This window comes from Cyprinodon tularosa, unplaced genomic scaffold (assembly GCF_016077235.1).
Source record: "Cyprinodon tularosa strain WSP-4 unplaced genomic scaffold, ASM1607723v1 ctg45, whole genome shotgun sequence".
In the NCBI taxonomy this organism is placed as follows: Eukaryota; Metazoa; Chordata; class Actinopteri; order Cyprinodontiformes; family Cyprinodontidae; genus Cyprinodon; species Cyprinodon tularosa.
Window position 1 is genome coordinate 1533555 of NW_024039174.1, and position 24017 is coordinate 1557571.

At 36.3% G+C, this 24017-nt stretch overlaps 2 protein-coding genes across 2 annotated transcripts; both read left to right on the plus strand.

Annotated features, from left to right (window-relative positions):
• Window positions 1–678: 678 nt before the first annotated feature.
• Window positions 679–5865, plus strand: dad1 (defender against cell death 1). The gene is made up of 3 exons (XM_038300430.1): window positions 679–998; window positions 3513–3682; window positions 5664–5865. Exons 1-2 carry the CDS (start codon window positions 788–790, stop codon window positions 3641–3643), a joined length of 342 nt encoding a protein of 113 aa, XP_038156358.1. The 5' UTR covers window positions 679–787; the 3' UTR covers window positions 3644–3682; window positions 5664–5865.
• Window positions 5866–9492: 3627 nt separating this feature from the next.
• On the plus strand, window positions 9493–19554 carry pigr (polymeric immunoglobulin receptor). The gene is made up of 8 exons (XM_038300434.1): window positions 9493–9649; window positions 10225–10569; window positions 13917–13998; window positions 14183–14409; window positions 18830–18908; window positions 19001–19089; window positions 19217–19266; window positions 19366–19554. Exons 1-8 carry the CDS (start codon window positions 9601–9603, stop codon window positions 19447–19449), a joined length of 1005 nt encoding a protein of 334 aa, XP_038156362.1. The 5' UTR covers window positions 9493–9600; the 3' UTR covers window positions 19450–19554.
• Window positions 19555–24017: the final 4463 nt, after the last annotated feature.

Here is a 24017-nt window from a genome sequence, read left to right on the forward strand (position 1 = left end):
CTGAGACAGTAAATTAAGATAAACAAGTATATCCATGACGAAAAAAATGTAGTCACAATATATCTAAATATACAGATTACTTAAAATAATTCAGCATGCACCTTCATTCAGTTTCACTTCCTGTAACTAAATGTATTTTTAGTTTTTTTTAATGTTTCGCTTTAGCCAAACCCTTTTGAAGCCAGCGTGAAGTTGTTTGATGAAATAATGACACACAAGACTAATGATAATTACACAATTAAATATATTCATATATTCATAGATATTATTATTGCCATTGTTTGAGTTATTTCGTTGTACAGATAAGAGATAATATGTATTCACGTCTTTTTCTTTGGAATAAGAACTGACTACAAACTTTGAGAGCACTCATTTAATCACTCAAGGTTATATAAGTGCAAAAATGGTTTTCCTTAGCCATAGTCTGGGAATGTAAACAGTGTTGAATATATGAAGGTCTTCCCCTAGTATTTGAAATATTGGAGGTAAAACGTTGTCTTGCTGTGTCTAATTATAATTTAGGTTACATTTTTATTTTATTATCACTTGTAAAGCGTTGGAGCAGAGAAACGGATGTTTTTAAACAGACGTGCCACTCACAATATGGCGACTACGTTGAGGCACTAGTTAGACACAACTGGCAAGCGGCAATCTGTGCTACTCGGATTATTATCAATGTAACACAGTGGCTTCTTCCGGTTGGTGAGGACACGTCACTGATAGAAGTGAAGACCAGAAGCTGTGCATACCTTCGTCAGCCTTTTTTAAATAATACAATAGAAGAATCATGTCGAACTCAGTCGTGTCGGTTATCTCCAGGTTTTTGGAGGAGTACACCACCACGACGCCTAATAAGCTGAAAGTGGTGGACGCTTACCTGCTGTACATCCTGCTAACCGGAGCGATGCAGTTTCTCTACTGTCTCCTCGTTGGTACCTTCCCATTCAACAGCTTTCTGTCAGGCTTCATCTCCTGCGTGGGCTCTTTTATTCTCGCAGGTAGCTAATTCTGCAACGGTTTTTATGAAGCTTTCTGTGCGATGGGTATAAAACACTTGATTTTAGAGTTCTCGGTCAAAATTGAGCTCTGGCCTGGTTCGTGCTAACTGGCTAACAGCTAAAACAAATGTCCGCATGTTTTCTTTTTTGTTATAAAGAAGCTATCTAATGTTTTTAAAGACAAATTAAGTTTATTATTTTTCAAAGTGTCAGAAATGGATAACAGAACTGCTATTTTCAATGACTATTTATTTTTGTCCAGCTTTAACATCGGTATCGATATCGGTTATCGGCTACATGAGTTTTAAAATATCGGCATATCGGATATCGGCCAAAATCCCAATATCGTGAATCCCTAATACATGGTAAAAAAAAAAAAAAAAAGACCATTTTCCAAGTTTGAAGACGTTGGGCTTCCCATCCAGGAAGCTTTGTCAATTGAAATGTCTGGATTTGCGTTGAGTTCCAGGCTTTTATAGAGTCGCCCAATAAAGTCTTTTTATGGCTTAGAGAACATGAAAATGAACTGAACTGGAAGAACAGGTCCCCTTAGTAATGGGGAGTTGTTGAGGTTGTTGTTGGCTTGCAATACCTGATACTGGCCTATGCCAGTAAGATTTGAGTTCCAGGCTTATAGAGTGGCACAAACAAAAGCCTAATTATGCTGTAGAATGTTACAAATGGCTTGATCAAGCAATATTATTAAAACGGGGAACAAACGTCAGCAACAAAACGTATGACAACAACTGACCCATGCAAAACTAAGGACTTACAAATACCTTTAACAGAAGCAGTGTTTCTATCAGCATGTAAATATTTGAGATTTTAGTTGCCATCTGATAAAATCTGTTATAAGCTGTTTTTTGTCTTATATTGGACCGATATTCGACATTAATATCTGACCGGTGCATCACTAGTGATAAATTCAATACATGCAGCAAGTGGTTTTTTAATGTGTTGAAATAATATAAGAAATATGCAGCCAGTTTTTAGTTATAAATGGAGGTTAAAAGTTCCTCAGTAATGTGTCTTTTAAAGTATACAGTAGTTTTGCATATTTGACTTATTGCTACCAGTTCTATATCGCTCGATTTGTATTCTTGTTTGGCAGCTTGTTTGAATACAAGCAGCTTCTCTCACAACCCATCTGGACAATGCAACTTCTCTTCTCCCCAGCCTTACTTTCTGACACTGTGACTTTTATAAAAATTACTGACACGAGGCGGGGGCTTTAGTCAAATCATTAAAGCAATGCTTTAGACTTCTGGTAAGCATTCAACCCTGGCTGTATGTTGTTGTCCGTTGGCTGCGAGAGCCACTTGATTGATAGATGTTAGCTCACTCTATGGGGATATTAGGCAATTGATTTGTCTACTTCAAAAAATAGTAACCTTGGTAGAAATTTTGAAATAAAACATATACAAAACAAAATAAGACATTTTGTCTTGTTTAATTTTTACAAAATTTTTTATGGTTAAAAAATGGTAAAATGCATATTACATAATTTGGGATATTTAATGCAAGTTGCTGAATGAACTGATTTCATAGAAAAAGCCTATAGCATCATATCCTGGCCTATTAATATAATATTTTGTCCTGAATCTGCAAATGAAGAGCTTCACTTGTCACAAAGCCAAACTCACTTAAGATGGAGAATAAAAAGAGAACCTACTATTGCTAGCTGCAGTTTATGATGTAGTGGACTGTATCTTTAAGAAGACAAGGCAGCTGGAAAAAATTAGATTTCCCAATCGCGTTTTAGTCGGATGGAAACTGTTTTTTTTCCAAGTTATGAAACTTGCAATAAACAGAGTGCTATCACTGCTAAATGAAAATATCTGTTAAGAGCAGGTTTCACAACAGATCTATCAGAAGTGCATCTCCATCCTACAATGCAGTCAGAGGAGAGTTTGATTCTGTTCTCTGAATTTGTTTGTACTTTTTTGTTAGTATGAGCTGTAAGAAGTAAAGATAGCTAAGGTGCACTATAGGGGTTCTATTTAGCTCTGGGTTACGTTGTTTTTTGTTATTGATATTTATAAAAAAATTCTCCTTTTAAAGTGCACAAGTTAACCTGAACGTGACACTTTATGCACAGTTTTCCTTCTTAACCTTTTCACTGCAGTGACAGCTGGCACTTCGATGCTGTTAATTCAAGGAAAAGGCTAAGCTTTTCAGATGTTGATATTAGAACTTCTTTTTGCCGCAGAAGCTTCCTTTCATGTAAATGTGTAACTGTGTTGTAAAATGTGGATTTTTCTTTTTAGAAAGGCATTTCATTTTTTTTGTTGACTTGCATTTCTCTTTTCACTTTTTTTTACAGGTAAAATAAGTTTGAACAGTTCAAAGAAAAATCTGCAGAATGTGCCAATTTGTAATAAATCAATAAAATCCCCCCTCCAAAAATAATTTTTTAAAGTAAATTGTCTGCATTTAGTATAATGAAGTGAAAATGAATCAGCATTTCTTGGTATTTTTTTTGTTCACATATTTTTTTGTTTTTTTTTTCTCCAGTGTGTCTTCGTATCCAGATCAACCATCAGAACAAAGGGGACTTCTTGTCCATTTCTCCTGAGCGGGCCTTCGCTGACTTCCTGTTCGCTCACACCGTCTTGCATCTCGTTGTGATGAACTTCATTGGCTGAAATAAATCGGAATCAGATACACATCACCCCTTCACAAAGGTCTTTATTTTACCCATTCACTAACCTCAACAGTTATCAAAGCTGTTTTCCTTTAGGACTTTTGATTTATCAGAGTCTCCAACACATATTTTTGCTTTATAATTATAAGCATATGCTTGGTGTCTCATCACCTTACGTTGCATCCAGAAATTATCCTCAATGCTTCATATTTTTTCACATTTAGTTATCTTAAAGCCTTTTTCCAATTTAATAATCAGTTTTGTACAAATCAAACAACAGGGAATGTGAAAAAAAAATTGAGATTGCTAAAAGTTTAAGAATAGAAAACAAATTTCTACATCGGGAACGACCATAAGTCTTTTTTAATATGCTGCCAAACTCTAATACACCTTTCTTTCAGTGGATTTGCTTGTTTTTCTTTGCAGTACATCTCAAACTCCATCAGATTTGATTGGACAAATCTGTGTACATGTTCCATATATCTGGCTTTGCCATTTACAGAGTGGTTCTGAGTAGGTTTTCATCCAGGATGTCTTATAAATCGCTTCATTTCCTGGAAGCTCCTGCTGCTGACAAACATCTCCATAGCATGATGCCGTCATCGCCATGCTTTAAGGCAGTGGTTCCCAAAGTGTGGGGCGCGCCCCCTAGGGGGGGCGCAATGCCATTGCAGGGGGGGCGCGGGAAGCGGTATGAGTGAAGAAAAAAAAACAAAAAAAAAAACAGCGCTTGCTTGACTGAGCATAATGGACAGTTGTGACACTGCAACCCAGATTTGAGAAGATCTACAGCAAAAAGCAGGCTCACTACAGCCACTGAAAAGATGGGAGGATTAAAGTACAAAGAAAAAACTCTCAGGGAGCTGTTAAATGTTTTCACTCCATTTTGCACAGAGGCTTTTTTAATGTATAGATTATAGCAAAGTTAAATATTGTTACAAATAAAAAAAAAGAAATATGTTTAAAATAACACAGACAACAAAGAATCCTCTTCTAATCTACAGTATAGAACTATGAAAAAAATACAGTTACACAAAAGTGTTCCACTGTAAAGATGGTGTAGTTTGTTTTGTTGCAACCTGAAGTGTGAAATAAACTTCAGTGGAGTTTGAAAACAAAATATGTGTATAGATTTATTATATCTGGTTGAACGCCCAGTTGATTCTTTTTTTATTTTATTTTATTTATTTTTTTTTGGGGGGGGGGGGGGGGGGGGGGGGGGGGGTGGACATTTTATTGTAATCCAAAGGGGGGCCCAGAAGAAAATCTTTGGGAACCACTGCTTTAAGGAATCAATGGTATTTAACAAGAAAGAATCCTGTCTGGAGTTCCAAATTCTTTGATTTAATGCTTAGTGTTTGCACTCTGACATGCACTGTCGACTTGGGGAACCAATCTGAACAGGCACGTATTTTCCTAATCGTGTCCAGTCAACTGAATTCACCACAGATGGACTATGTTTAAATTTTAGATGCATCATAAAGATGATTAAGAAACAGAAAGGAACTTAACTGAGTTTCAAGCTTCAATCTAAAGGCTATAAATACTTTCTTAAATGTTATTTCTTAGTTTTATATTGCCACAAAACACATTTCCTGCATTCTCATAATAATATATTGTATGTACAATTTGAGTGAAGAGATTAGTTACATTTATAATGAAACTGTAAAATAACTCGATGTGCCAAAAGTGCAGTGCTGTAATACTCTCCAGATGTACTTTAAAAACTTAGAACATAAACGTTGTGCGTCCTAAATCTGGAACGTTGGTGTATTTATTTTCTATAGGACAGAAAAGCAGACACCAAGTCTTACCCTTTAGGCCTGTTTCATTTTAACGAGCATTGCCAATTTATCATTCCACTGTCATAGAAACTGGTAGAGTGCCACATTCTGTTTTTACTTAGGAGAAAAAAAAAGTGACATTGTATTTTGAACTTGCCAACAGCAAAATAAGTCAGACCATTGTTTTTGTCTCCTGGTTAATAAACGTCATTTTTTTCCTCTCTTTTCTGCCCTCAGATCACAAAAGGAGTCATCAGATCTCCTCCGTTTTACAGCAGCTTATCTGGACAGACGACATCCAGCATCAACACTCAATGAGATGCAATGTCTTACATTTGATGCCGTACAGTTTTCTTACTGAAATAATTCATTAGTTATGTTGACCTTTGTAAAACATTCCCTTTTGCACTGACGGAAATAAAAAAGAAGTGTAATGGTGGCTTTGCTTTAATTCAAATGTCTTCCTGTCAGAATAATGGATTTAACTGGAATTAATTGGCTACCTATATGAGAGAAAAGGTTAGTGGTGAGAGAACATCCTGCTGGTTGGTGTTTCTTGTTTAACAATGTAGTGGATGTGTTACACAGCTAAGGATATAAAGAAATTATATTGCATGTCATTTGACATGCACAATATTATATGAAATTGTGAAAAAGTTAAATGCTGGAGATTCATGGTGTCTCCCCCTAATCAAAGTCGAATATGAGTCAAATGTTCAGTTCCGTAGCAAGACATAGGAAAACTTGTTTGCATATAGGGCTGAAACAATCGGAATAATTGTGATTAATTGATTATTGAAATACTCGTCAACTAATTTAGTAATCATTAACTGGAGTATAGAGACTGTAAAACAAGCTTTTAGCTTACAGAGACCCACTTAGAGAGGTAATTATACCAAGATTGTAAAAAAAATAAAACATTTTGCATTTAAGATTGAAAAAAAAAAATTATCTTTTCAATATGCTCTATCCAGAACTCGTGGAAAAATTCGAGTTTCACTTGGCTTAATTTAGTAAAAAAAACTTTAAAGAACCTTTGAGTATGCGATTATTAATCAATTAATCGAAAAGAAATTGACAGATTAAGCGATTTGCGAAATAATTTTTAGTTGCAGCCATAGTTGCTTACTAAGGGGTAGATTCCGGTGTGTGGAAGCAGATACACATTTTCAAGGTGGACACTGAGGCTGGAGGGCTGGAATTGAGGAGCCGTGCTCTAAATGATATCAGCGGGGCTCATGGGGCTGGTCAAACTATCGTTATAAACTGCTGAGTAGTCTTATGTTAAAAGGACAATGTATTTTAACATAGTACAACAGTAAAATATGCCAGTTAGCCAAAAGGCTAGTTTTAATTTTTGGCCAGATTATTAAAAACAACCTATAAAGGTTAAAGCAAGTCAAGTCAGCTTTTATTGTCACTTTCTTCATATGTACAAGACATACAAGGGAAATGAAATTACGTTTACTCTCTAGAAAGACTGACATTTAAAAACTGACATAAAGTGCGGGACATGACGGGTAACAGTGATAAGATAAATATGAGTATAGACATTACAATACAATAAAAGCAATAAATACATGGCAAGAACACTAAACATATTTTGCAGCAGAAGTGCAATAAATAAGCAATGTGTTAGGATACATGCAGCTGCAGGATAAAGGTTTAAAAGAAGTAAAAATAAAAATCAAAAATAACTGAAAAAACAAAATTAATAGTAAAAGTCAGTTAAGATTGGAAAATGTTGACACTTCACAAAGTCATTTCATTTCTAAAGGAACTTTTTGCTCACAGGTGCTTCACCCAAGCATATATTTGCAGAAAGTTGAGTGGAAGGAAAACGTTTGATTAGACAGAACACCAGAAAAAGGGATAACCAAAGCTTTGAGGGTATTGTTAAATGAAAACTAACTTTATGGGGAATTTTAGGACTGGTATGTGGCTGGAGTCGGTGCATCAAGAGCATGGCCAGACTAACCCTAAACCTGGACTACAAATCTAATCTTTTTTTTTTTTTTTTTAGAAAAAGTGGACATTGAAATTATAAAACAAGGTCCCAGAGACTCGGGGAAGAGTGGAAAGGCATGGAAGCCACATCCCTTGAAGTCGAGTGTGAACTTTTCAGTCTGTTACAGTTTTGAATGCCATGTCGTCTGCTGATTTTGACCTTATCTGTTTTAAGTCCGTAGTTAGCACCACATACACCACATTTGGAGTACTTCCAGATTTGGTACTTGCCCACATTACCAGATGCACCAAAAGCAGATCAGTGACCATTGTGTTCCTGTACTGGTTAGGCAGGCAGGCAGACTGACCTAAAATCCTTTACTTTCTAGACCTTTACTTTCTAGAACTTTCTAGACCCAACAGTTCAGGTGATCTGGACATCATTTAAATAAGCTTGGCTTCCATCAAATTTGCAGACTAATGACCTCCGTATCTGGCCACGCTGATGCAGTTATTCGGGCAAAAGAAAGGCCAAGAAAGTATTAAATGTGTAAAAATAAAGACGCCTAACATTGCTGTTTAACAATTTATTTAGTTATTTATCTTATTCCAATTTTCTGATCGAATTAAGTGATATGATTTTCTATAAAGCATAATCCTCAATATTGTAAGTGAGAAAAGGGTTGAACTATTCTTCGCTATGTCTGATACATTTCTAACATACAAGACTTTCACTTAGTTAAATCAGTGAAAATCTAGAACTATTTCAGATTTTTTTATTTACCTTTATTCCATCATCTAATCTTCATAGATGGATTTGTAGAAATGTGAGGTTAAAAGCAGATACTTTTAAATTTGCCTTTCATTTACTAAACTTTGTTCAAAACCAGTTAATTCAAATAACCCCAAGATTCACTGTCAGCTCTTATTGATTTATTCCTCAATCTGCAGAAAGTGGAATGTAGCCAGTTATTTACTTGGCTTTTAAACCTATATTGTTGGGCTCCGTGATATAAAAACACAGTCTCCTACAGACTCGAGTCGATAGTGCTGTAAACCCTTGAGACCAAGACTTGGCCCTGATCCATTATTTAAGTTCAAACTGAATTTTTTAATATAGAAACAATAGCTACAGTACACAGCACTGTAGCCCTTCACCTCACACCAACTTTGTGACAGGCTGACATAATGTATTCAAGGATTGATTATTTTTCAACATGTCAGGTAATTTGAATTAAAATCAGTGTTTGGCATAAATAACAAACATTACATTTGGATGGTTAATGGAAGGGGTTGCAGCAGCATTTTGTGTGTTGCTGCAGGGGCAACTGGTGTGCTTTAAAATATAAAAAAGAACAGCCTTATCTCCAAATAGCCTATCAACCATGTAGTGAAAAGCTGCAGCCTTCCATATCACAGGGTACTATCAAGTAGCATAAGGTCAACAAAATCAATGTTTTGAAGTAGCCATCATAAAGAAGTTGGCAGGGCCAACATTTTTTATTATGAGCAAGGCAGCCGATGAACCTGGCTCGGTTACACCAGTTCTTTCAGGAGAAATATGCCAATTCAGTGAGAAGCTTCAGGCAGGTTGCTCTGGATACTCAGGATACCTCTGCCAAGTCAAAGCCAACACTACTACATACCAAGAAATTTAAGTTCAATTGATTTGGATAAAGTAAGAAAATCTCCATAAGAAATAATTGACCAATGTTTGAAATTCTTATGGATAAATACTAGGACAGTGTAGTGTAGGAAATGTAAGAGGAAAAGCTAGTTTCTATGTTTTTATACAGTATATATGAGATTATGGTTTGTAGTAAACGTTATGAAACACATACCTATTAATCCTCACTTGCATGATAAAAATGTAAGACTGCAAAGAAGATTTAACTGTCTGTCTTGATTTAAGGTTGGGTCTATCTTTTCAAAATAAAATATGTAGGAAATTCCAAAATACAAGCAAGCACCAGTGGCTTTCTTGTGAAGTTACTTCTGTGACTTTATTATGCAGTTGTGTTCCCCTATTTTCACAACCACCGTCCCTTTGCCCCAATTCCAATTCTCCTTCTGTGTACCTGGCATTTATATGGTTAACATCTGGAACATCTGGGTCCAGCTTTTGGTCACGTGACCAAGAGAAAATCGACACCACGGAACCCAGAGTCCTAAGAGTTTACACTGGGAAGTGAATCATCTTTAAGAACTCCTAAAGGGAAGTCAAAACATGCTACCGCTCTACATGGTCACCCTCCTCCTGTTACCATGGATTCCAGGTATGAGTACTGAGGTCAGAAACTTCAGGCAAACACATTTGCAGCTGTTGATGAAGTTTAACACAAAGGATGATTAATGCCTCTGCTGTTTCGTCTCCACTTTATTATTATGTGCTTACCAGATACTGCTTAGTCATAACATACTCTTTTTGCTTCACTACTCAATATCATTTTTTCAGCTCCTTCATTAATCATTTGTTGGGCTCTGACTTGAAAGTTCTTATAGCTGCTCTTTTTTTTTTTTGCGAGAAGTACCTAGAGATTTAGTGTTTTTCTAAGTCTTGTAATTTCTTATACTGTTTGCCTGCAGGCAATGGTATGTTTGAGGTTCATTTTGCCAGGCTTTTAAAATCTTGTGAAATATAGGGAGGAAAATCCACTTTTAAGTAAAAGGACTTTAAAAATAAACGAATAAACTGAACAAACTCTCCCATGACACAAAGAAAACTGCAACAACAAACACAGTGAAGGTCACTTGGATAAAAAACATGTTCTTTAGATAACTTCTGTTCCCGTTGGAGCGTTTGTGAAGATTAAACTAATTTCCCACATGCATTATCTCCGCTTCCTGTCAGCATTCCTATCTAAGGTTACCACTGAGCAAGAGTTCACAGTCCTAGAGGGCGACACTCTTACAATCCCTTGCCACTATGAGCCCCAGTTTGCCAGCTATGTAAAGTACTGGTGCCAGGGGAGGACCAAGGAATTCTGTACCACGCTGGCTCGGACCGATGACCACCACCTCGTAAATCCAGCTGACAATAAAGTGAGCATTTTTGATGACCCAGTTCAGCTGGTGTTCACCGTGACCATGAAGGACATGAAGGAGGAGGGATCTGGCTGGTACATGTGTGGCGTGGAGATTGGTGGTATGTGGAGCGCTGATGACACAACTTTTACCAACATTAAAGTCATACATGGTAAGTAGTGTAAAGGTTTTCCACCAATAATCAAATCCTGACAGGCTTTCAAAACCCGGGCGAATCTCAGTGAATCAGAACATCAAAAATGCAAACTCGTTTATTAATGACATCATTTGTTTAAAATTTCTGACAACTATTTCTCATAATTTGAATTATGATTTATAGCTAATAAAAACCCATGTTTCTAGCTTAGGAAAATGTTCAATATAAAGCCAATAGAGAATAAGATGTTTAGTGAAAAGCTGTTAAATTAACCCATGTATGGAGGCCTTAGTCCTTGACATGGGCGACCCGGGTTAGAATCCGGCCTTTGGTCCTTTCCTGCATGTCTCTCCTCCTCTCTAATACCTCCTTTCCTGTCAGCCTACTGTTAGAAAAAAAAACAAGCCACTAGTGCTGTAGAAAAAAAAAATAATAATAGCATTTGCAATATAATCATTGCTATGAGAGTAGCAGTTTCCCAATCATAGAGTTACTAAATTTTTGGTCCTCTTCAATTCAACGAGAGTAAGAGGTTAACTTCTTCATTCTAACCCTTTAGATAACGGTCTTACGCTTTAATTTAGATTTTTACAAAGGAGAAAAGTGATCAACAGATAGTCCAGTGGTTTGTGAATAGAGGTCACAAGTAAGCAACTTTCCATGCAAGGACCGTTCAAGGCCATAAAAACAGGAGCCAAACATGTATACTTGTGGTTGGTGCAGAGGACAATTTAAAAAGATTATTAATTGCAATATTTGGAAAACTAAAAAAGAAATATCATTTTGGTTTTGGGTAAAATCTCAAAACCCCTGCATTAGAGTTTCTTTTCTCGTTAAATAAAGCTGGCTTAATTTACCTGTTTTTCAAATTGTATTTTTTAATCTTAGAACACAGAGAGATTTAAAGCATCTATAACCCTGCCTTTAAACAAATTACGAAGAAATTATATAAGTAGTGTCATCATGAGTCAGGTGGCAGAGTAAACAACTCACTAAATATCAGACCCTTGTGGTGTTTATGTAATGCATTTAGCAGATGCTTTTATGCAAAGTGACTTACAAAGTAGATATAATTTTACAGTTATCGTCAATATGACAATAGGTTTCTCTAGAGGAAAAATCCATCGTCAGAATCAGTGGTGACAGCAAAGAGAGAGAGAGGGGAGTACAGAAAGAGTAGTAGAGGAGTACAGAGGTATGGGTAAGGATGTTAGGACGTTAGGATAGGAGATGTTCTTTGAATAGGTTAGTCTTTAAGAGTTTCCTAAAGAGAGAAAGGGATGCTGCTGTTCTTGTTGCACTTGGTAGGTCAGTCTGGATTGTCTTTAGCGAGGTGTAGGCCAATCCACTGATGACCGGAGTGAACGAGTTGTGACATAAGCCTTTATTAGAGGGCTCAAGTAGACGGGAGCGTACCCTTAGACACTTTGTAGGCTAGCTTTAGGGACTTGAATTTGATTGGGGCAGCCAGGGATAACCAATGAAGCTCAATGAACAGACGGCTGACATGGAACCTTTTGGACTGATGCACCACAGTGTTCTGGATCATTTGTTTCATCGGTTTTACTGTACAGAGAGAGTGGGCTGCTCAGTGGTGCAGTGGGTAGCACTGCTGCCTTGCAGTAAGAAGGTTCCGGGTTTGATTTCTGGCCCGGGGTCTTTCTGCATGTTCTCCCTCAGCATGCGAGGGTTTTCTCTGGGTATTCTGGCTTCCTCCCAAAGTCCAAAAACATGTTAAGTGAATTGGTTTCTTTAAATCCTCCTTAGGTGTGAGTGTGTGCATGAATGGTTGTTTGTCTCTGTGTTGCCCTGGGATGAACTGATGACCTGTTCAGGGTGTACCCCGCCTCTTGCCCGTATACAGCTGGAGATAGGCACCTGCACCCTGGTGACCCCGCTTGGGATAAGCATGATGCAGAAATGGATGGACCCAGGAGAGTGATGAGTGGGTCATTATTTGAATCTGACTTCAAATGCACCTTACAGGATGGCTGTCTATCTAGTTAAAAACAGCAGAACTACAAATACAAGATAAATGTGAGAAAAAGCATTCAGAAAATACGCCTGGATAGCTGTCAAAATCTCTTTCAGAAAACTGGGGAAAAGTCACATCAGATTTAGACCTGTTTGTAAATTTAGACCTGATATAGCAAAGACTACTGCAGGCCTAAAAGTTGTCTAATGCACAGTCACTGGCACCCTCCATGCAGGTGAGGAAGTCACAAAAAGTAATGCACCCTGCTATATATTCAACACAAAAGCATACTGAACGAACAATGAGTGAAACAAAAAGTCTAATAGAAAAGTGCCCAAGGATAATGGAAAACCCCAGCAGACTTGAAGTCCAATGAAAATGTTTCCTTTCCTTGATGTTTTGTGCAGCCTTCACATATGTTTGTGTTGGTTCGGTGTGTTTTATCAAGTCCAAGTCAACACAGCCATCTATCAAGACATTTGAGAGTACTTTATATAGATGTTGATTTATTGTCCAGCTACATTTGTATTGCCTTGTATTTGAAATAGAACTAATACCCACTTTAATGACATCGTAAGACTGTTTGACATAAATCCTGTCACGGCCTTAGTTTCCAAAAAATACAGAAATTTCCAATAATGGCCATAGGTGGTAACAGGTGGTTTTTGGCTTTGTACGCACTTCCGACTTAACTTATTCATCGTAAAAGCATAGACAAATTGATTATTAAAAATGTCTTGCAACAAAGTTAAAACGAAAGATGATCCAATAAAAATAACCCAATAATCCTTTTACAAAACCTCCTATCCGTACCCGACATTTACCAAACAATCCATCCAGTACCCAGTGTGTTCTTAATTACTCAAATTAATGGGAGGGTCTAACAATTAACAATGTAATCTAAACATAAAAAATGTATTATAATTTTTGGTTCTAAATCAACTTAAACATATTTTATCAACACAAAGAAGAAAACTTAATTGGTAGAAATTACAAATTACAAAAAGTTTACATAAATGGCCGCAACAAACCCCATAGAGAATCTAGGAGGTGCAGGGACGGAGATGAGAGACATACCCAATAATGCAGATATATGATGATATGATGCAGTAATTCATGCAAAAGGACCCCAAACCCTAAACATACACACAATATTTATTTATTTGATAACATCTTTTTATTCTTTTCATATAATAATTCAAGTTTAAGTCAACCAAATGATGGGTTTTCATTATCTGTAAGCCATAACCATTTAGTAGGGATAAACTGAGATATAATTTAAGGCAATACTCTTCATGTAGTGTATAATCCTTGAAAATAATCAACTTATTTATTACATTCTAGATGAATTAGTATCAACATTAAATTGTCCTTCTCATTTCTGCAGGTATGTCAGCTGTGAACAGCAGGATGAGTGGAGCGGAGGGGGGATCTGTCACAATTGAATGCCTCTACAGTGAGAGATACAGGCATTTACATTTATTTTATTTCTAAGAATATTGTGCTGGTTTTATATTAGACCACTAGAGCAGCTGTTAAAGTGTTGTTGAAAATGCTCTCAGTCACATTTGAAAACCATAAATCTGTCATTCATGTCAAAACACTGTTGGAAGACCAGTTTTCAGTGACTCCCCTGTGTCTGCCCGCCAACAGAGAAAGTGAGAAGAAATGGTGTCGGAGTGGTGACTGGAGATCCTGCCTGTCGACAGGTTCTGACGGGAGTTATGAAGATTCCTCCGTGGCCATCAGAGATGACAGAACTAGGGCTTTCACCGTAACCTTTAAGAAGCTGCAGATGAAACATACAGCTTGGTACTGGTGTTCTGCAGGGCAGCAGAAGATAGCTGTACACTTGCTGGTCACACCCAAACCCACCACCAGTAGGTTGATCAAGAGAAAAAATATATACTGAATACATATTTCAGCTTGGAGGTTGATTCCGTATAATACATTTTAAAAATGCACTAGACAGGTTTGCATTGATCTGCCTTTTAAAATCCTGCCCTTTTCCCACATATTTTCATAAAAAAAAAAAAAAAAAATCAAATGTATTTCACTTTGAGTTTATATTAAAGGCAACTGCAAAGTAGCAGATAATTATAAAATAGCAAAAACACATATTTTACCACATTTTAAAATAGGAATTCTAAAAACAGCTTTGCATGCAGCTTTAGCCTCATACTTGGATGCCTCCATATAAATTTCAGCGCAACCTCTTACCTTCAGAAGTCAATGTAAGCAGACAGGTCAAGGAGAAATATGTGAGGTTTTGAAGCATCGTTAGTTTATAGAGCAATATTCCAAGCTTTGACCTTCTCATGAAACATTGTTCAATCTAACATCTTCACATGGAATATGGCATAACACTGACAGGCTAGCTCAATAGGCTAGTTTATACTTTTTTTGCCTTAATGCAAAATGCTTTGCATTATGGTAAACAACTGAGCTATTATTCGCAGAACAATATATGTTTCTATATGTGCCCAAATTTCCCAAATACTCTCAAGTATAACTGGAGTAAAAAGTTCATTTACAAACCATCACTTTGTCTCCTCACTCTTAAACAAATAAAAAGAAAAAACAATATACCGTTTAAAAAATTATTTTTGCAAAAATTTACAAACCATTTAATATTTTTCTTACTAGTTATTACTGAATTTAGGTCACCCAAAATTCTAACACAAAAAATTTAAGCTTGCCGTAGAAACAACACAAAATACAACAAAGTTAAAGGGGTGTGAATACCTTTACTTAATCTTTCTTCTCTCTTTAAAATACTTAGTATACAAATAGGTCTAGTCTACTATTGTAAAAGACAGAAGTTTGGATATTATAACACACTTACCAATTATATTTAAATCTGGTTTTGTAAATAGTGCATTATAGCATATTAACTGAAATTTTAACACGGTAGGTTCGTATATTCAAATCCATACAGTTGAGAAGGTAAACCTTAAATAATATTTTTTCTATATGAATGAATAAATGAAGAGTTTTATTTAAGTATCGTACACAATAAATCGTGTTTAGATATTAGGGTACAGAATTTTCAGTCTCATTGTCTATGCTTGTGCCATAAAAGATATTAATTTTTTTAATTACTTGCCATTTAAACTTCTGCCAACTGAAATAGTTCCCTGGGGTCTAGTAGGTAAGTATAAAATACTTTGTTACTGTATCTAAATAGTTTTTTTTATTAATATCTGTACTTTACTTGAGTATTTATTTTTCAGAGGACTATTTTCGAAGATCTTTACTCACTATATTTGAACACCAATGTTTTTAATTTTGACTCCTTAGGTTTTAAAAACAGGCTTGTTACTTCTATACGTATTGATAACAACATGATGTAACACAGCCAAAACAAAACATGGGGAAAATCCAAATCCTGAAGAAAATCTGTCTGGTTTGTGCACAGATGTTTATAAAAAACACTAAAGCATTGGTAGAGTCGTGGATGAAGAAAGGGGGCACATTACAGATGATGGATCTGTTTCTGAGACAATGCATTCCTCATCTATTCACCCTTTATTAGATTTCACATTTATATGTTGGTTATTTTTAGGTTCAGCTTCAATTTTAATGCTATTTGCAACTTTAATGCTGTGAATAGCAGAGCTCTAAAAGTTTTCAGCTGTTCTTCCAGTTCAGTTCAAGCTGCATTATACAGTTAGATAATTCACACTAAACCAAAACTAGGCCAGATCAGTATTTTCTATTTAATCCTACCTATACAGTGAACAAAACAGAACATTTTAAAGATTTTTTATGCATGAAACTGTTTTTTTTTTTTTTTAAGAATAGTTTTTAAAAGTTATGTTGTGGAAAAAAAAACATGTTACTTTTGTCCTTAAGTATAAAGTAGAATCTGCATTTTCTAACTTTTAATTAAGCAAAAGAGTTCAATCAGTAGTTTTACCAGTCTTTTTTACACATACCAGTCTATTTTTTTTAACATAGGTAAATATGAATACAAATGACAAATCTGCTATAAACAAAATTATTTCTTTCGCAAAAGACAAAACAGCAAATTAAACATAACCGAGGCTTTTAAAAGATCAATCTCTACCTCTAATAGAGTTACAGCTTGCAGCGCAGTGCAAGCAGCACCCTTTACCAAAATAAGGAAAAGCTAAATAAACATCTACCCTCAAGGCCTTCATATTGTCATGGGAATATTTGCTGCTGAAACAAAAAAAAAAGTATTATTTTGCTGCCAAGTCTAAATCAGATTTAGAGTTTGTGAAGTTTTAACTGTTCAACTCTTTAATACGGTGTATGTACCAGCTAATGTAGCAAGATATTGTAATGTGGTGTCGCTTCATGAGGTAAAGCTTTTTTGCATCTTGCTCCTGTAGCTTTTTAAAAGCATTTAATATAGTTTTGTGATATGTTTTGTTGTAATTAGGAATATAACAGCTTAATATTTCAAAGAGAATATGGAGAGTGTAAGGATTAGCCAGCAAATGCACCTGACCTCTCATAGTCTCTCAGTAGTTTGAAGTTGGAGCATAGATCCAGGAAAATATTAAACTTGAATAAACTGGGTTATTAGGCAAAAAAGTTGGTAAATCAACAGAATTTCCTTATTTTTTGTGGTAATAACTACTACTTACAATGCAAGCTGATTTATTCCTGTCCATTTTCTGTATTCAAACACAGAAGGAAGAAGTTCACGAGTTCATGTTTTACAGAACCGTAGCCTCTGATTTAATGAGCATTCCCTCAGAAGGGATAATAAATGTTTCATACAGACAACACTCACTACATTCTATATGGACTGGAGCCATATTGGATGCTGAACCCTGAATCATTAAGCAACCAACTATTTCCCCTATTGGATTCTCAACCCCAAGAGATATTCTAGTGTTATGTCTATCACAATGGCTTAGATGTCCTACTGCAAAAATAATTTATCTTTTTTCTTTGAAGAAAAATATTAAAAGTTAACACTTGGAAAAATGAGAAAAACAGACCCCTGAGATGAAAATTCCAACTGGGAATGTGAAATTTCAATTTAAATTCAATTTCTAATGTGGCTGCAGTGCATATAGAAAAGGTAAGTGTATTATATGGTTTGTTTAATACAAAATCAGAAGCCCAACCTCTATTTCTGATAGTCTTTCTTGAGATATTATGATACAAAATTCAAAGATATGCAATATTGTTGCTAACAGATTTTAGCACATCAACAGTTAACAACAAATTATCTTCTTCCAATAGGTGTGATGTAATTTCAAGATCCAAACTCATCTTCAAAAAACAACTGAATTCTTTAGTCTTAACTTTAATACATTTTGTTTGTTTTATACCCTTTATTACAGAAATAAAAATGGCTACCTTCTCTTATGTGATTCTAACTTCACGATAGTTATATTACAGTAAGTAATGTTGAGGTTAAGTCATTCAGTCATGGACATTTAGGCTCTAAGGTTTGCATTAATTTAGTTTTTCGCTTTTTGTTTTTGTTTAACAGTTTTTATCCCTTACCTTTCCGGCAATTTCTTCATTCATGACTTTGATCTAGAATTATTCATGTTTTAAATGAGGCATCCTTCCAATGCTTTTTCAGTCACAATTATTTTAAAAGAATTTTATTTTACATTAAATGCCTTGGTGAAGACATACAAATTTACCTTGCTTGTTAAAATGTGGTGTTTAAATCAATCTCTATGTCCTCGGTGTTCACTTTAGGACTATTTAAATTCGATAGAACCCAATGGCAGATATGTGTTAGAACGTAATTATTAAGTAAATGGTGTTTTAAGCTTTTGTTTTAGTTTAAGACTGAAAGATTTTGCAACTCTCTTTACTCTCAAAAAATAGACCAACTATGTTTACTTTTTTTGCATACAAGATTCTTTATTGACGCTGATAGCTGTTTAATTTATGTCTTAACATCCACTGGTTTGCTGGGTCAAATGAAAATAGCACCGGTTAAACTTTTACCATTATAGACATGTTATACATCTTTAGAAAGCTTAGATTCTCCACAATTCAAATGCCAAGTTTATTTTATGGAGAAATTTATATTTGTAATTATTACATTAGAGATCAACTTGTTTAAGCCTTTGAAATAAAAAGAAGTTGCTTTTAGGATCAAAATGTTTTTCAGTTGTCAAGCAGGGACTACTACCTCTTCAGTTTATGGATTTTTTCATTTCACCTGTCAAGAATATTGATGCTTTGAATAGAGTTTTTATTGCAAAACAAACTCTCCTGTGCTCACCATACTAGTGGAGTTTTAGTTTTGTTTTTTATCTCTAATATCTTCATCTCTGTCTGTATTGAATCTTACAGTCCCACCTGTAACAAATCAGTCCTTTCCTAACCTGCCCCCAGCCAAACCCATCACGAGGGAGACCTGGAGCAATCACAGGTAAGAGTCCAGTACTGTATTGCATTGATGTCCTGTGCCTTCATTTTAAATAAAAGCACACTGCCTCAACAAGCTTTATATCTGTTTTTTAGTCCCATGTTGCTTTCTGTGGTGGTCTGTTCATCTGTCATTTTCTTGGTGGTCGTGGCCATATTGGCTATTAAGTTCTGGAAGATGCACAGTAAGCGAACTCATTTCCTTGAATGTTACATTTGTGGTATAAAAATGCAATAGCTTGATGAAATGCAATAAAAAGTCAAGAGTTTGATAGTCATTATTTCCCGCTCAAATATTCTGTCTATTTCTAGAGACGGATAGAGTTCCAAGAGAAGTCGAGGAGATGAAAGCTAAGTTCAGTGTAAGCTTTTAACGAGGCTCTCCCTCCTTTGCTTTGCATTTATATTAGAGGATATTTCTTTGTAATCACAGTATTCCTGCTTGGTAATGTCTCCAACAGGGCTACTCAAGAGATGCGGGCGACTTCCAAAGTGGTACAGTGTTTTTCCTTAACAAGGAATCCCAGGATGTGCACGTGTACTGAGATCCGACTCTGTATGACGTACTGTTACTTAACGAATGTATTCTTTATTTCACTCTGCTGTTCAGAGCACGCACTCTCAATATCAGTATTCTTTTTATATGTTATACCATAGCTATGAAGGACCAACTCTGCCATATTCAAACAGTTGTGCTTTATGTGCTCCTTTCAAATAAGGCAGTGTCCACAATTTGCTCTGCTCACAGAGGGAAGCAAAAAATATGGACACATCCCAGAATGTTTTTTATTTTCCATTTAAAGGTATTATGGATGTGCTCAGTGTGTCTTTTTGAATAAAAACTAAATTTTTTGGTCTAATTCTATATTTATACAATCATCTCACTTCACTAAAACAAAAACAATTATATCCAAAATTTATGGATAATCATTCATCTAATTCAGCTGGCAAAACTTTATTATCCTTAGACTGTTGTTGTATTTTCGATGAATATTCCTTTCATATTTATTGAAGACTTTATGATCATAATGACAAACTGTATAATTGATTGTAAAATCTTTTTTGGCACCCAGCCTAAAACTTTTTTCTGAGCTTAATTTTGCAGATTTTTCTTGATGTATGAAGGATTTACCTTGACCTTCATGTCTTTGCGGTTGATAGGCATCTTTACCATCCCTCCACTCTTAAGCTTTCTTTACCGATTCAGTTTTGGATTCTTACCAGGATTCTATTTTGACCATTTCAAAAAATTCAAAGTCACATCATGTCAAAAGAAACATGTTGATAAACTAAAAAAAAAAATGCCAGTGATTTGGGGTTAACAGTATTTGCTTTTCATTTGATCTTAAAAAAGTCAATATTGGATGGGAATTTATTTGTATGGTGCCTATGTAAAATACACTTCCTGGATCAGATATTATAGTATCTTCACCAGTTTAAAATGACAGCCACTTATGTATCTTCCATTTTAGCTAAAAGTTTGGACCAGGCAGACGTTAAGCAGAAGAAGGCCTCCCTAACAAAAAACAAAACAGTTTTTGGTATGGCTAACAAGGCTAACATTTAGCTCCTTGAATGGCTACCCTGCAATCCAAATCCTAACCTTCAACAAACTAAGAGCCTACATGTGAGCTTTGTCATTTCCAGTCATTTTAGTGTTTAATTATTCAGTCAGAAATATGCCAGGAGCTTGTTTCTGGCAACAAAAAGGAAATAGTTGTTTTGATAAATCTGTCTAACAGAAAGTGTCATGGCTGCCCAACTTATGCAAAATAGGCCCAACACATGAGCGACTCTAAAACAAATATTTCACAGCTTGCTTTGAATATTGTTGGCTTCATCCCCATGCTGACTTTATTATACTGCTAAAAGCAACAGCGGGGGTATTTAGAGTGGCAAGAGTCGTTCTAGTCCATTAGATGTGTGTGATTTTTATTTAATGAGGACGTCCCTGCAAGATGGATACAGTAATAGTGGATCAGAAGAGTTCGGCCTTTTGTTCCACCTAAGAAAGTCTCATTTGAACTTATTCAAATGAGACCGTTAGTGGCCACCACATCAACCAAATGTTTTCTGTTATGTTTAAGAAAACCCTTTGAATATGTTGAGAGAATCCCTGATTAGCAGATAGCCAATTTCTTGAAAAAAAAAAAAATCCTATAAAATACATACTTTGCAAAATGAAAATGAACACATTTATTATTGCACGATGTTTGTCATTCAGCTTCACTCACCCATTGAGATCAGGAAGGTAATATTGCTCTTTCACAGGAAAGAAACAAACAACAGAATTAAAAAAAATTAATAAACCACGAAACACAGGCACGGCTTCTTTTTTACTGTTGTGGGAATTCATCTTTTCATAGTTATTGCATCCTAATTAAATGACCAAAAAAAAAAAAAACACCAGTTTGATGCCAGGGATTTAATGAATCCCTAGGCTATGATGACTAATGTTCATTTGCAATGCTTCGTTTTTATCTTTACGGGAGGAAGTTTGATAGCTCAGAGCCACTGTTGTACAGTAACCCTAAAGGAATATAATTGAAAGCTAGAGCAACTAACAAAAGACCATTTTGTCTTCTTGTTAATTAGAAAGCAGCATTTATTTCATAAAATCATAAGGAAAGTCTCCAATTAAAGTGTAAGCACAAAGAAGCAAAACGGTTGCAGATAATGAGAAAGTTCCCATGAGATAACCTCATTTTATGGGGGAAGAAGAAAAAATATATCCAAAATCTAAAAAGTGTGTTTAGAAATGAACCCAGAAAGCACCCTTTCTCTTTTAATGCTTGAAGTGTCTTTTTCTTCTTAGGAACTGCAAACAGCATGTTAGAATAGTAAATTGGACAGGCTAATGAGATTGTCAAAACAGCTGCTGAGCTAAAGCTGCACTCGATCCTGAATAACTTCAATCAATATTTAACACAACTTTCAAATAGGAAAAGTAGAAAAAAAATCAATTGAACATGTTTGATGGGGTCTGAACAATACCATGCAAAAGTATACATTCCTTTAAAACTTTTGCATATTTCAACCTGGAGAGAGTCACACAGAGAAAAAGCTGTATAAGAAAACATTCAATCTAGTTATACAATTAACAATAGTATTCTTCAAAATTTTTCTATATAAGGAAAACCAGCTAATTGCGAGGACTCATTGACACTCTTCATTCCCTCGCGCTGAGCATGCTTGTAGTGATAGTGGGGAAGTCTCCAGTCGAACCAAGATGCGACTGGAGACTTCGATGCTGTGAATCAACATACGCTTGGATGAGTAACCTAGAGAAGGATTAGAGTAGTCTTCCTCCCAGGGACACTGGTGGTGGAATAAGCCAGTGGGTACTGGGACTGAGAATAGTCTGAGAATGAGGGAGGAGATGGGATGTAGGTGGGTGAAAGTTTGCTTGCGTGTGGGAGAGGGAAGCTGGACCAGGAGCTAAATGAAGGAGGTCTTAAAAGCTGATTGGCTTCGGAGAAGGTGTGACCCCCAAGTTGATTGGCTGTAGCTGAACCAGGGACATTGCAGGTGTTTCAGGTGAAGCCAATAACAGTCATCAGATTTAGTTTTTGCTTAAGCTTTATTTACTCAAGTCATAAATAGAAATTAATTATCATAAGTGATCTAAATATATAAAGTAGCGCAGTACTGTACAATATCAATAAAATGAGATGTGTTTAATAAAAACCAGGATAAATATTTGATCTCAGGCCCTCTAAAATTCCATATTTTGTAAAAGCCCTTTTTTCTGGGCACTGCTCTCCCAGCGCACAACATCCAAGGGCTGAAAATGTTTCCATTCTTTGCAAATAGCTCCATCTTAGTCAGAGTGCATGAAAACTGTATCCCAAATTCCCAAGCCTTACTACATATATTAATTAGGATAATGTCTAGACTTTGACTGTTTCATCCTAACACATGCCAGTGATTGGTTCCTGGTTCATGCTGTATTGTGTGCATAAGATCACTGCCTTGCTAGAAGGTGAACCGTGGCTGACCATTGGGGTGGAGCGTTCATTTTTTTTGTATAGATTGTGGTTTTCAAGTTGGCCTAAATGTCTAATTTTGGTCAAACCAAAGTCCCTCTTTCCTCATACTGACATTAATTTTTAAGGTTCTTTTTCTAACTCCTTTATTTATGGGTAACAGAGTGAACAGAGGGTTAAGCTTAAATGCACATCACAATTTGAAAATTGTGATGTAAGGGCAGCTGACCTGCGACAGCAGATCATAACGAAACTGGATCCCCTAGTACGACGACCAAGACTGCCAAGGCTAAGTGACAGAGTACCCTCTGAAAGCCTTCTAGAAGATGTAAATGCAGCACTACATACTATCCCTACTAAGGACACCAATGAGCTGCCACAGCTACAGTGATCCTAGAGATGCTTGGCTATAAGATAAACACCACAGGCCACAAAGCAGAGCCCCCATGGAGAAGAAGGCTGGAAGCCAAGATCAAGGCAACACGAAGAGAGGTTAGTCAGCTCTCAGACCTGCAGAAAGGTGTAGGGAAGAGGTTACCTAAGTGCAACAAGCTGTCGATTCCTGAGGCTCTGGAAACTGCCAAACAAAGACTCGCCGCCCTGGCCAACCGCCTAAAGAGATACAAGGGAGAAGCAGAAGCCAGGAGAATAAACCAGGTGTTCTCCACCAACCCATCCAAAGCGTACTCGCAGTGGCAGGGTAATTCAAGATCAGATCCACCCAGGGCTGAGACTGAACAGTACTGGAGAAACATATGGGAGAAGGAGGCATCCCACAACACCAATGCTCAGTGGCTGGAAGATCTAAGAACAGATCACAGCAATCTCCCAGAACAAGAACCAGTAACCATTACAACGGCAGATGTCCAAGAAAGAGCGGCAGGTATAAAGAGCTGGACAGCACCAGGCCGTGACATGATCCACACCTACTGGCTGAAAAAACTAACCGCACTTCATGCACGCCTCGCAGCACAAATGAACCAACTGCTGTTGGATGGGACCCACCCAGAATGGCTAACCCAAGGACGGACAATCCTGATCATGAAGGATCCGCAGAAGGGAACAACCCCATCCAACTACCGGCCAATAACTTGCCTATGTACAACATGGAAGCTCCTGTCAGGCAT

What these genes read in the sequence shown, in the direction of transcription:
- dad1 (XM_038300430.1), top strand. Translation starts at nt 788, where the DNA reads ATGTCGAACTCAGTCGTGTCGGTTATCTCCAGGTTTTTGGAGGAGTAC. An exon ending in GGGCTCTTTTATTCTCGCAG is followed by an intron (nt 999 to 3,512) that starts GTAGCTAATTCT and finishes TTTTTTCTCCAG; the next exon opens with TGTGTCTTCGTATCCAGATC.
- pigr (XM_038300434.1), top strand. Translation starts at nt 9,601, where the DNA reads ATGCTACCGCTCTACATGGTCACCCTCCTCCTGTTACCATGGATTCCA. An exon ending in CCTGTTACCATGGATTCCAG is followed by an intron (nt 9,650 to 10,224) that starts GTATGAGTACTG and finishes GCTTCCTGTCAG; the next exon opens with CATTCCTATCTAAGGTTACC. An exon ending in AGATGAAAGCTAAGTTCAGT is followed by an intron (nt 19,267 to 19,365) that starts GTAAGCTTTTAA and finishes TGTCTCCAACAG; the next exon opens with GGCTACTCAAGAGATGCGGG.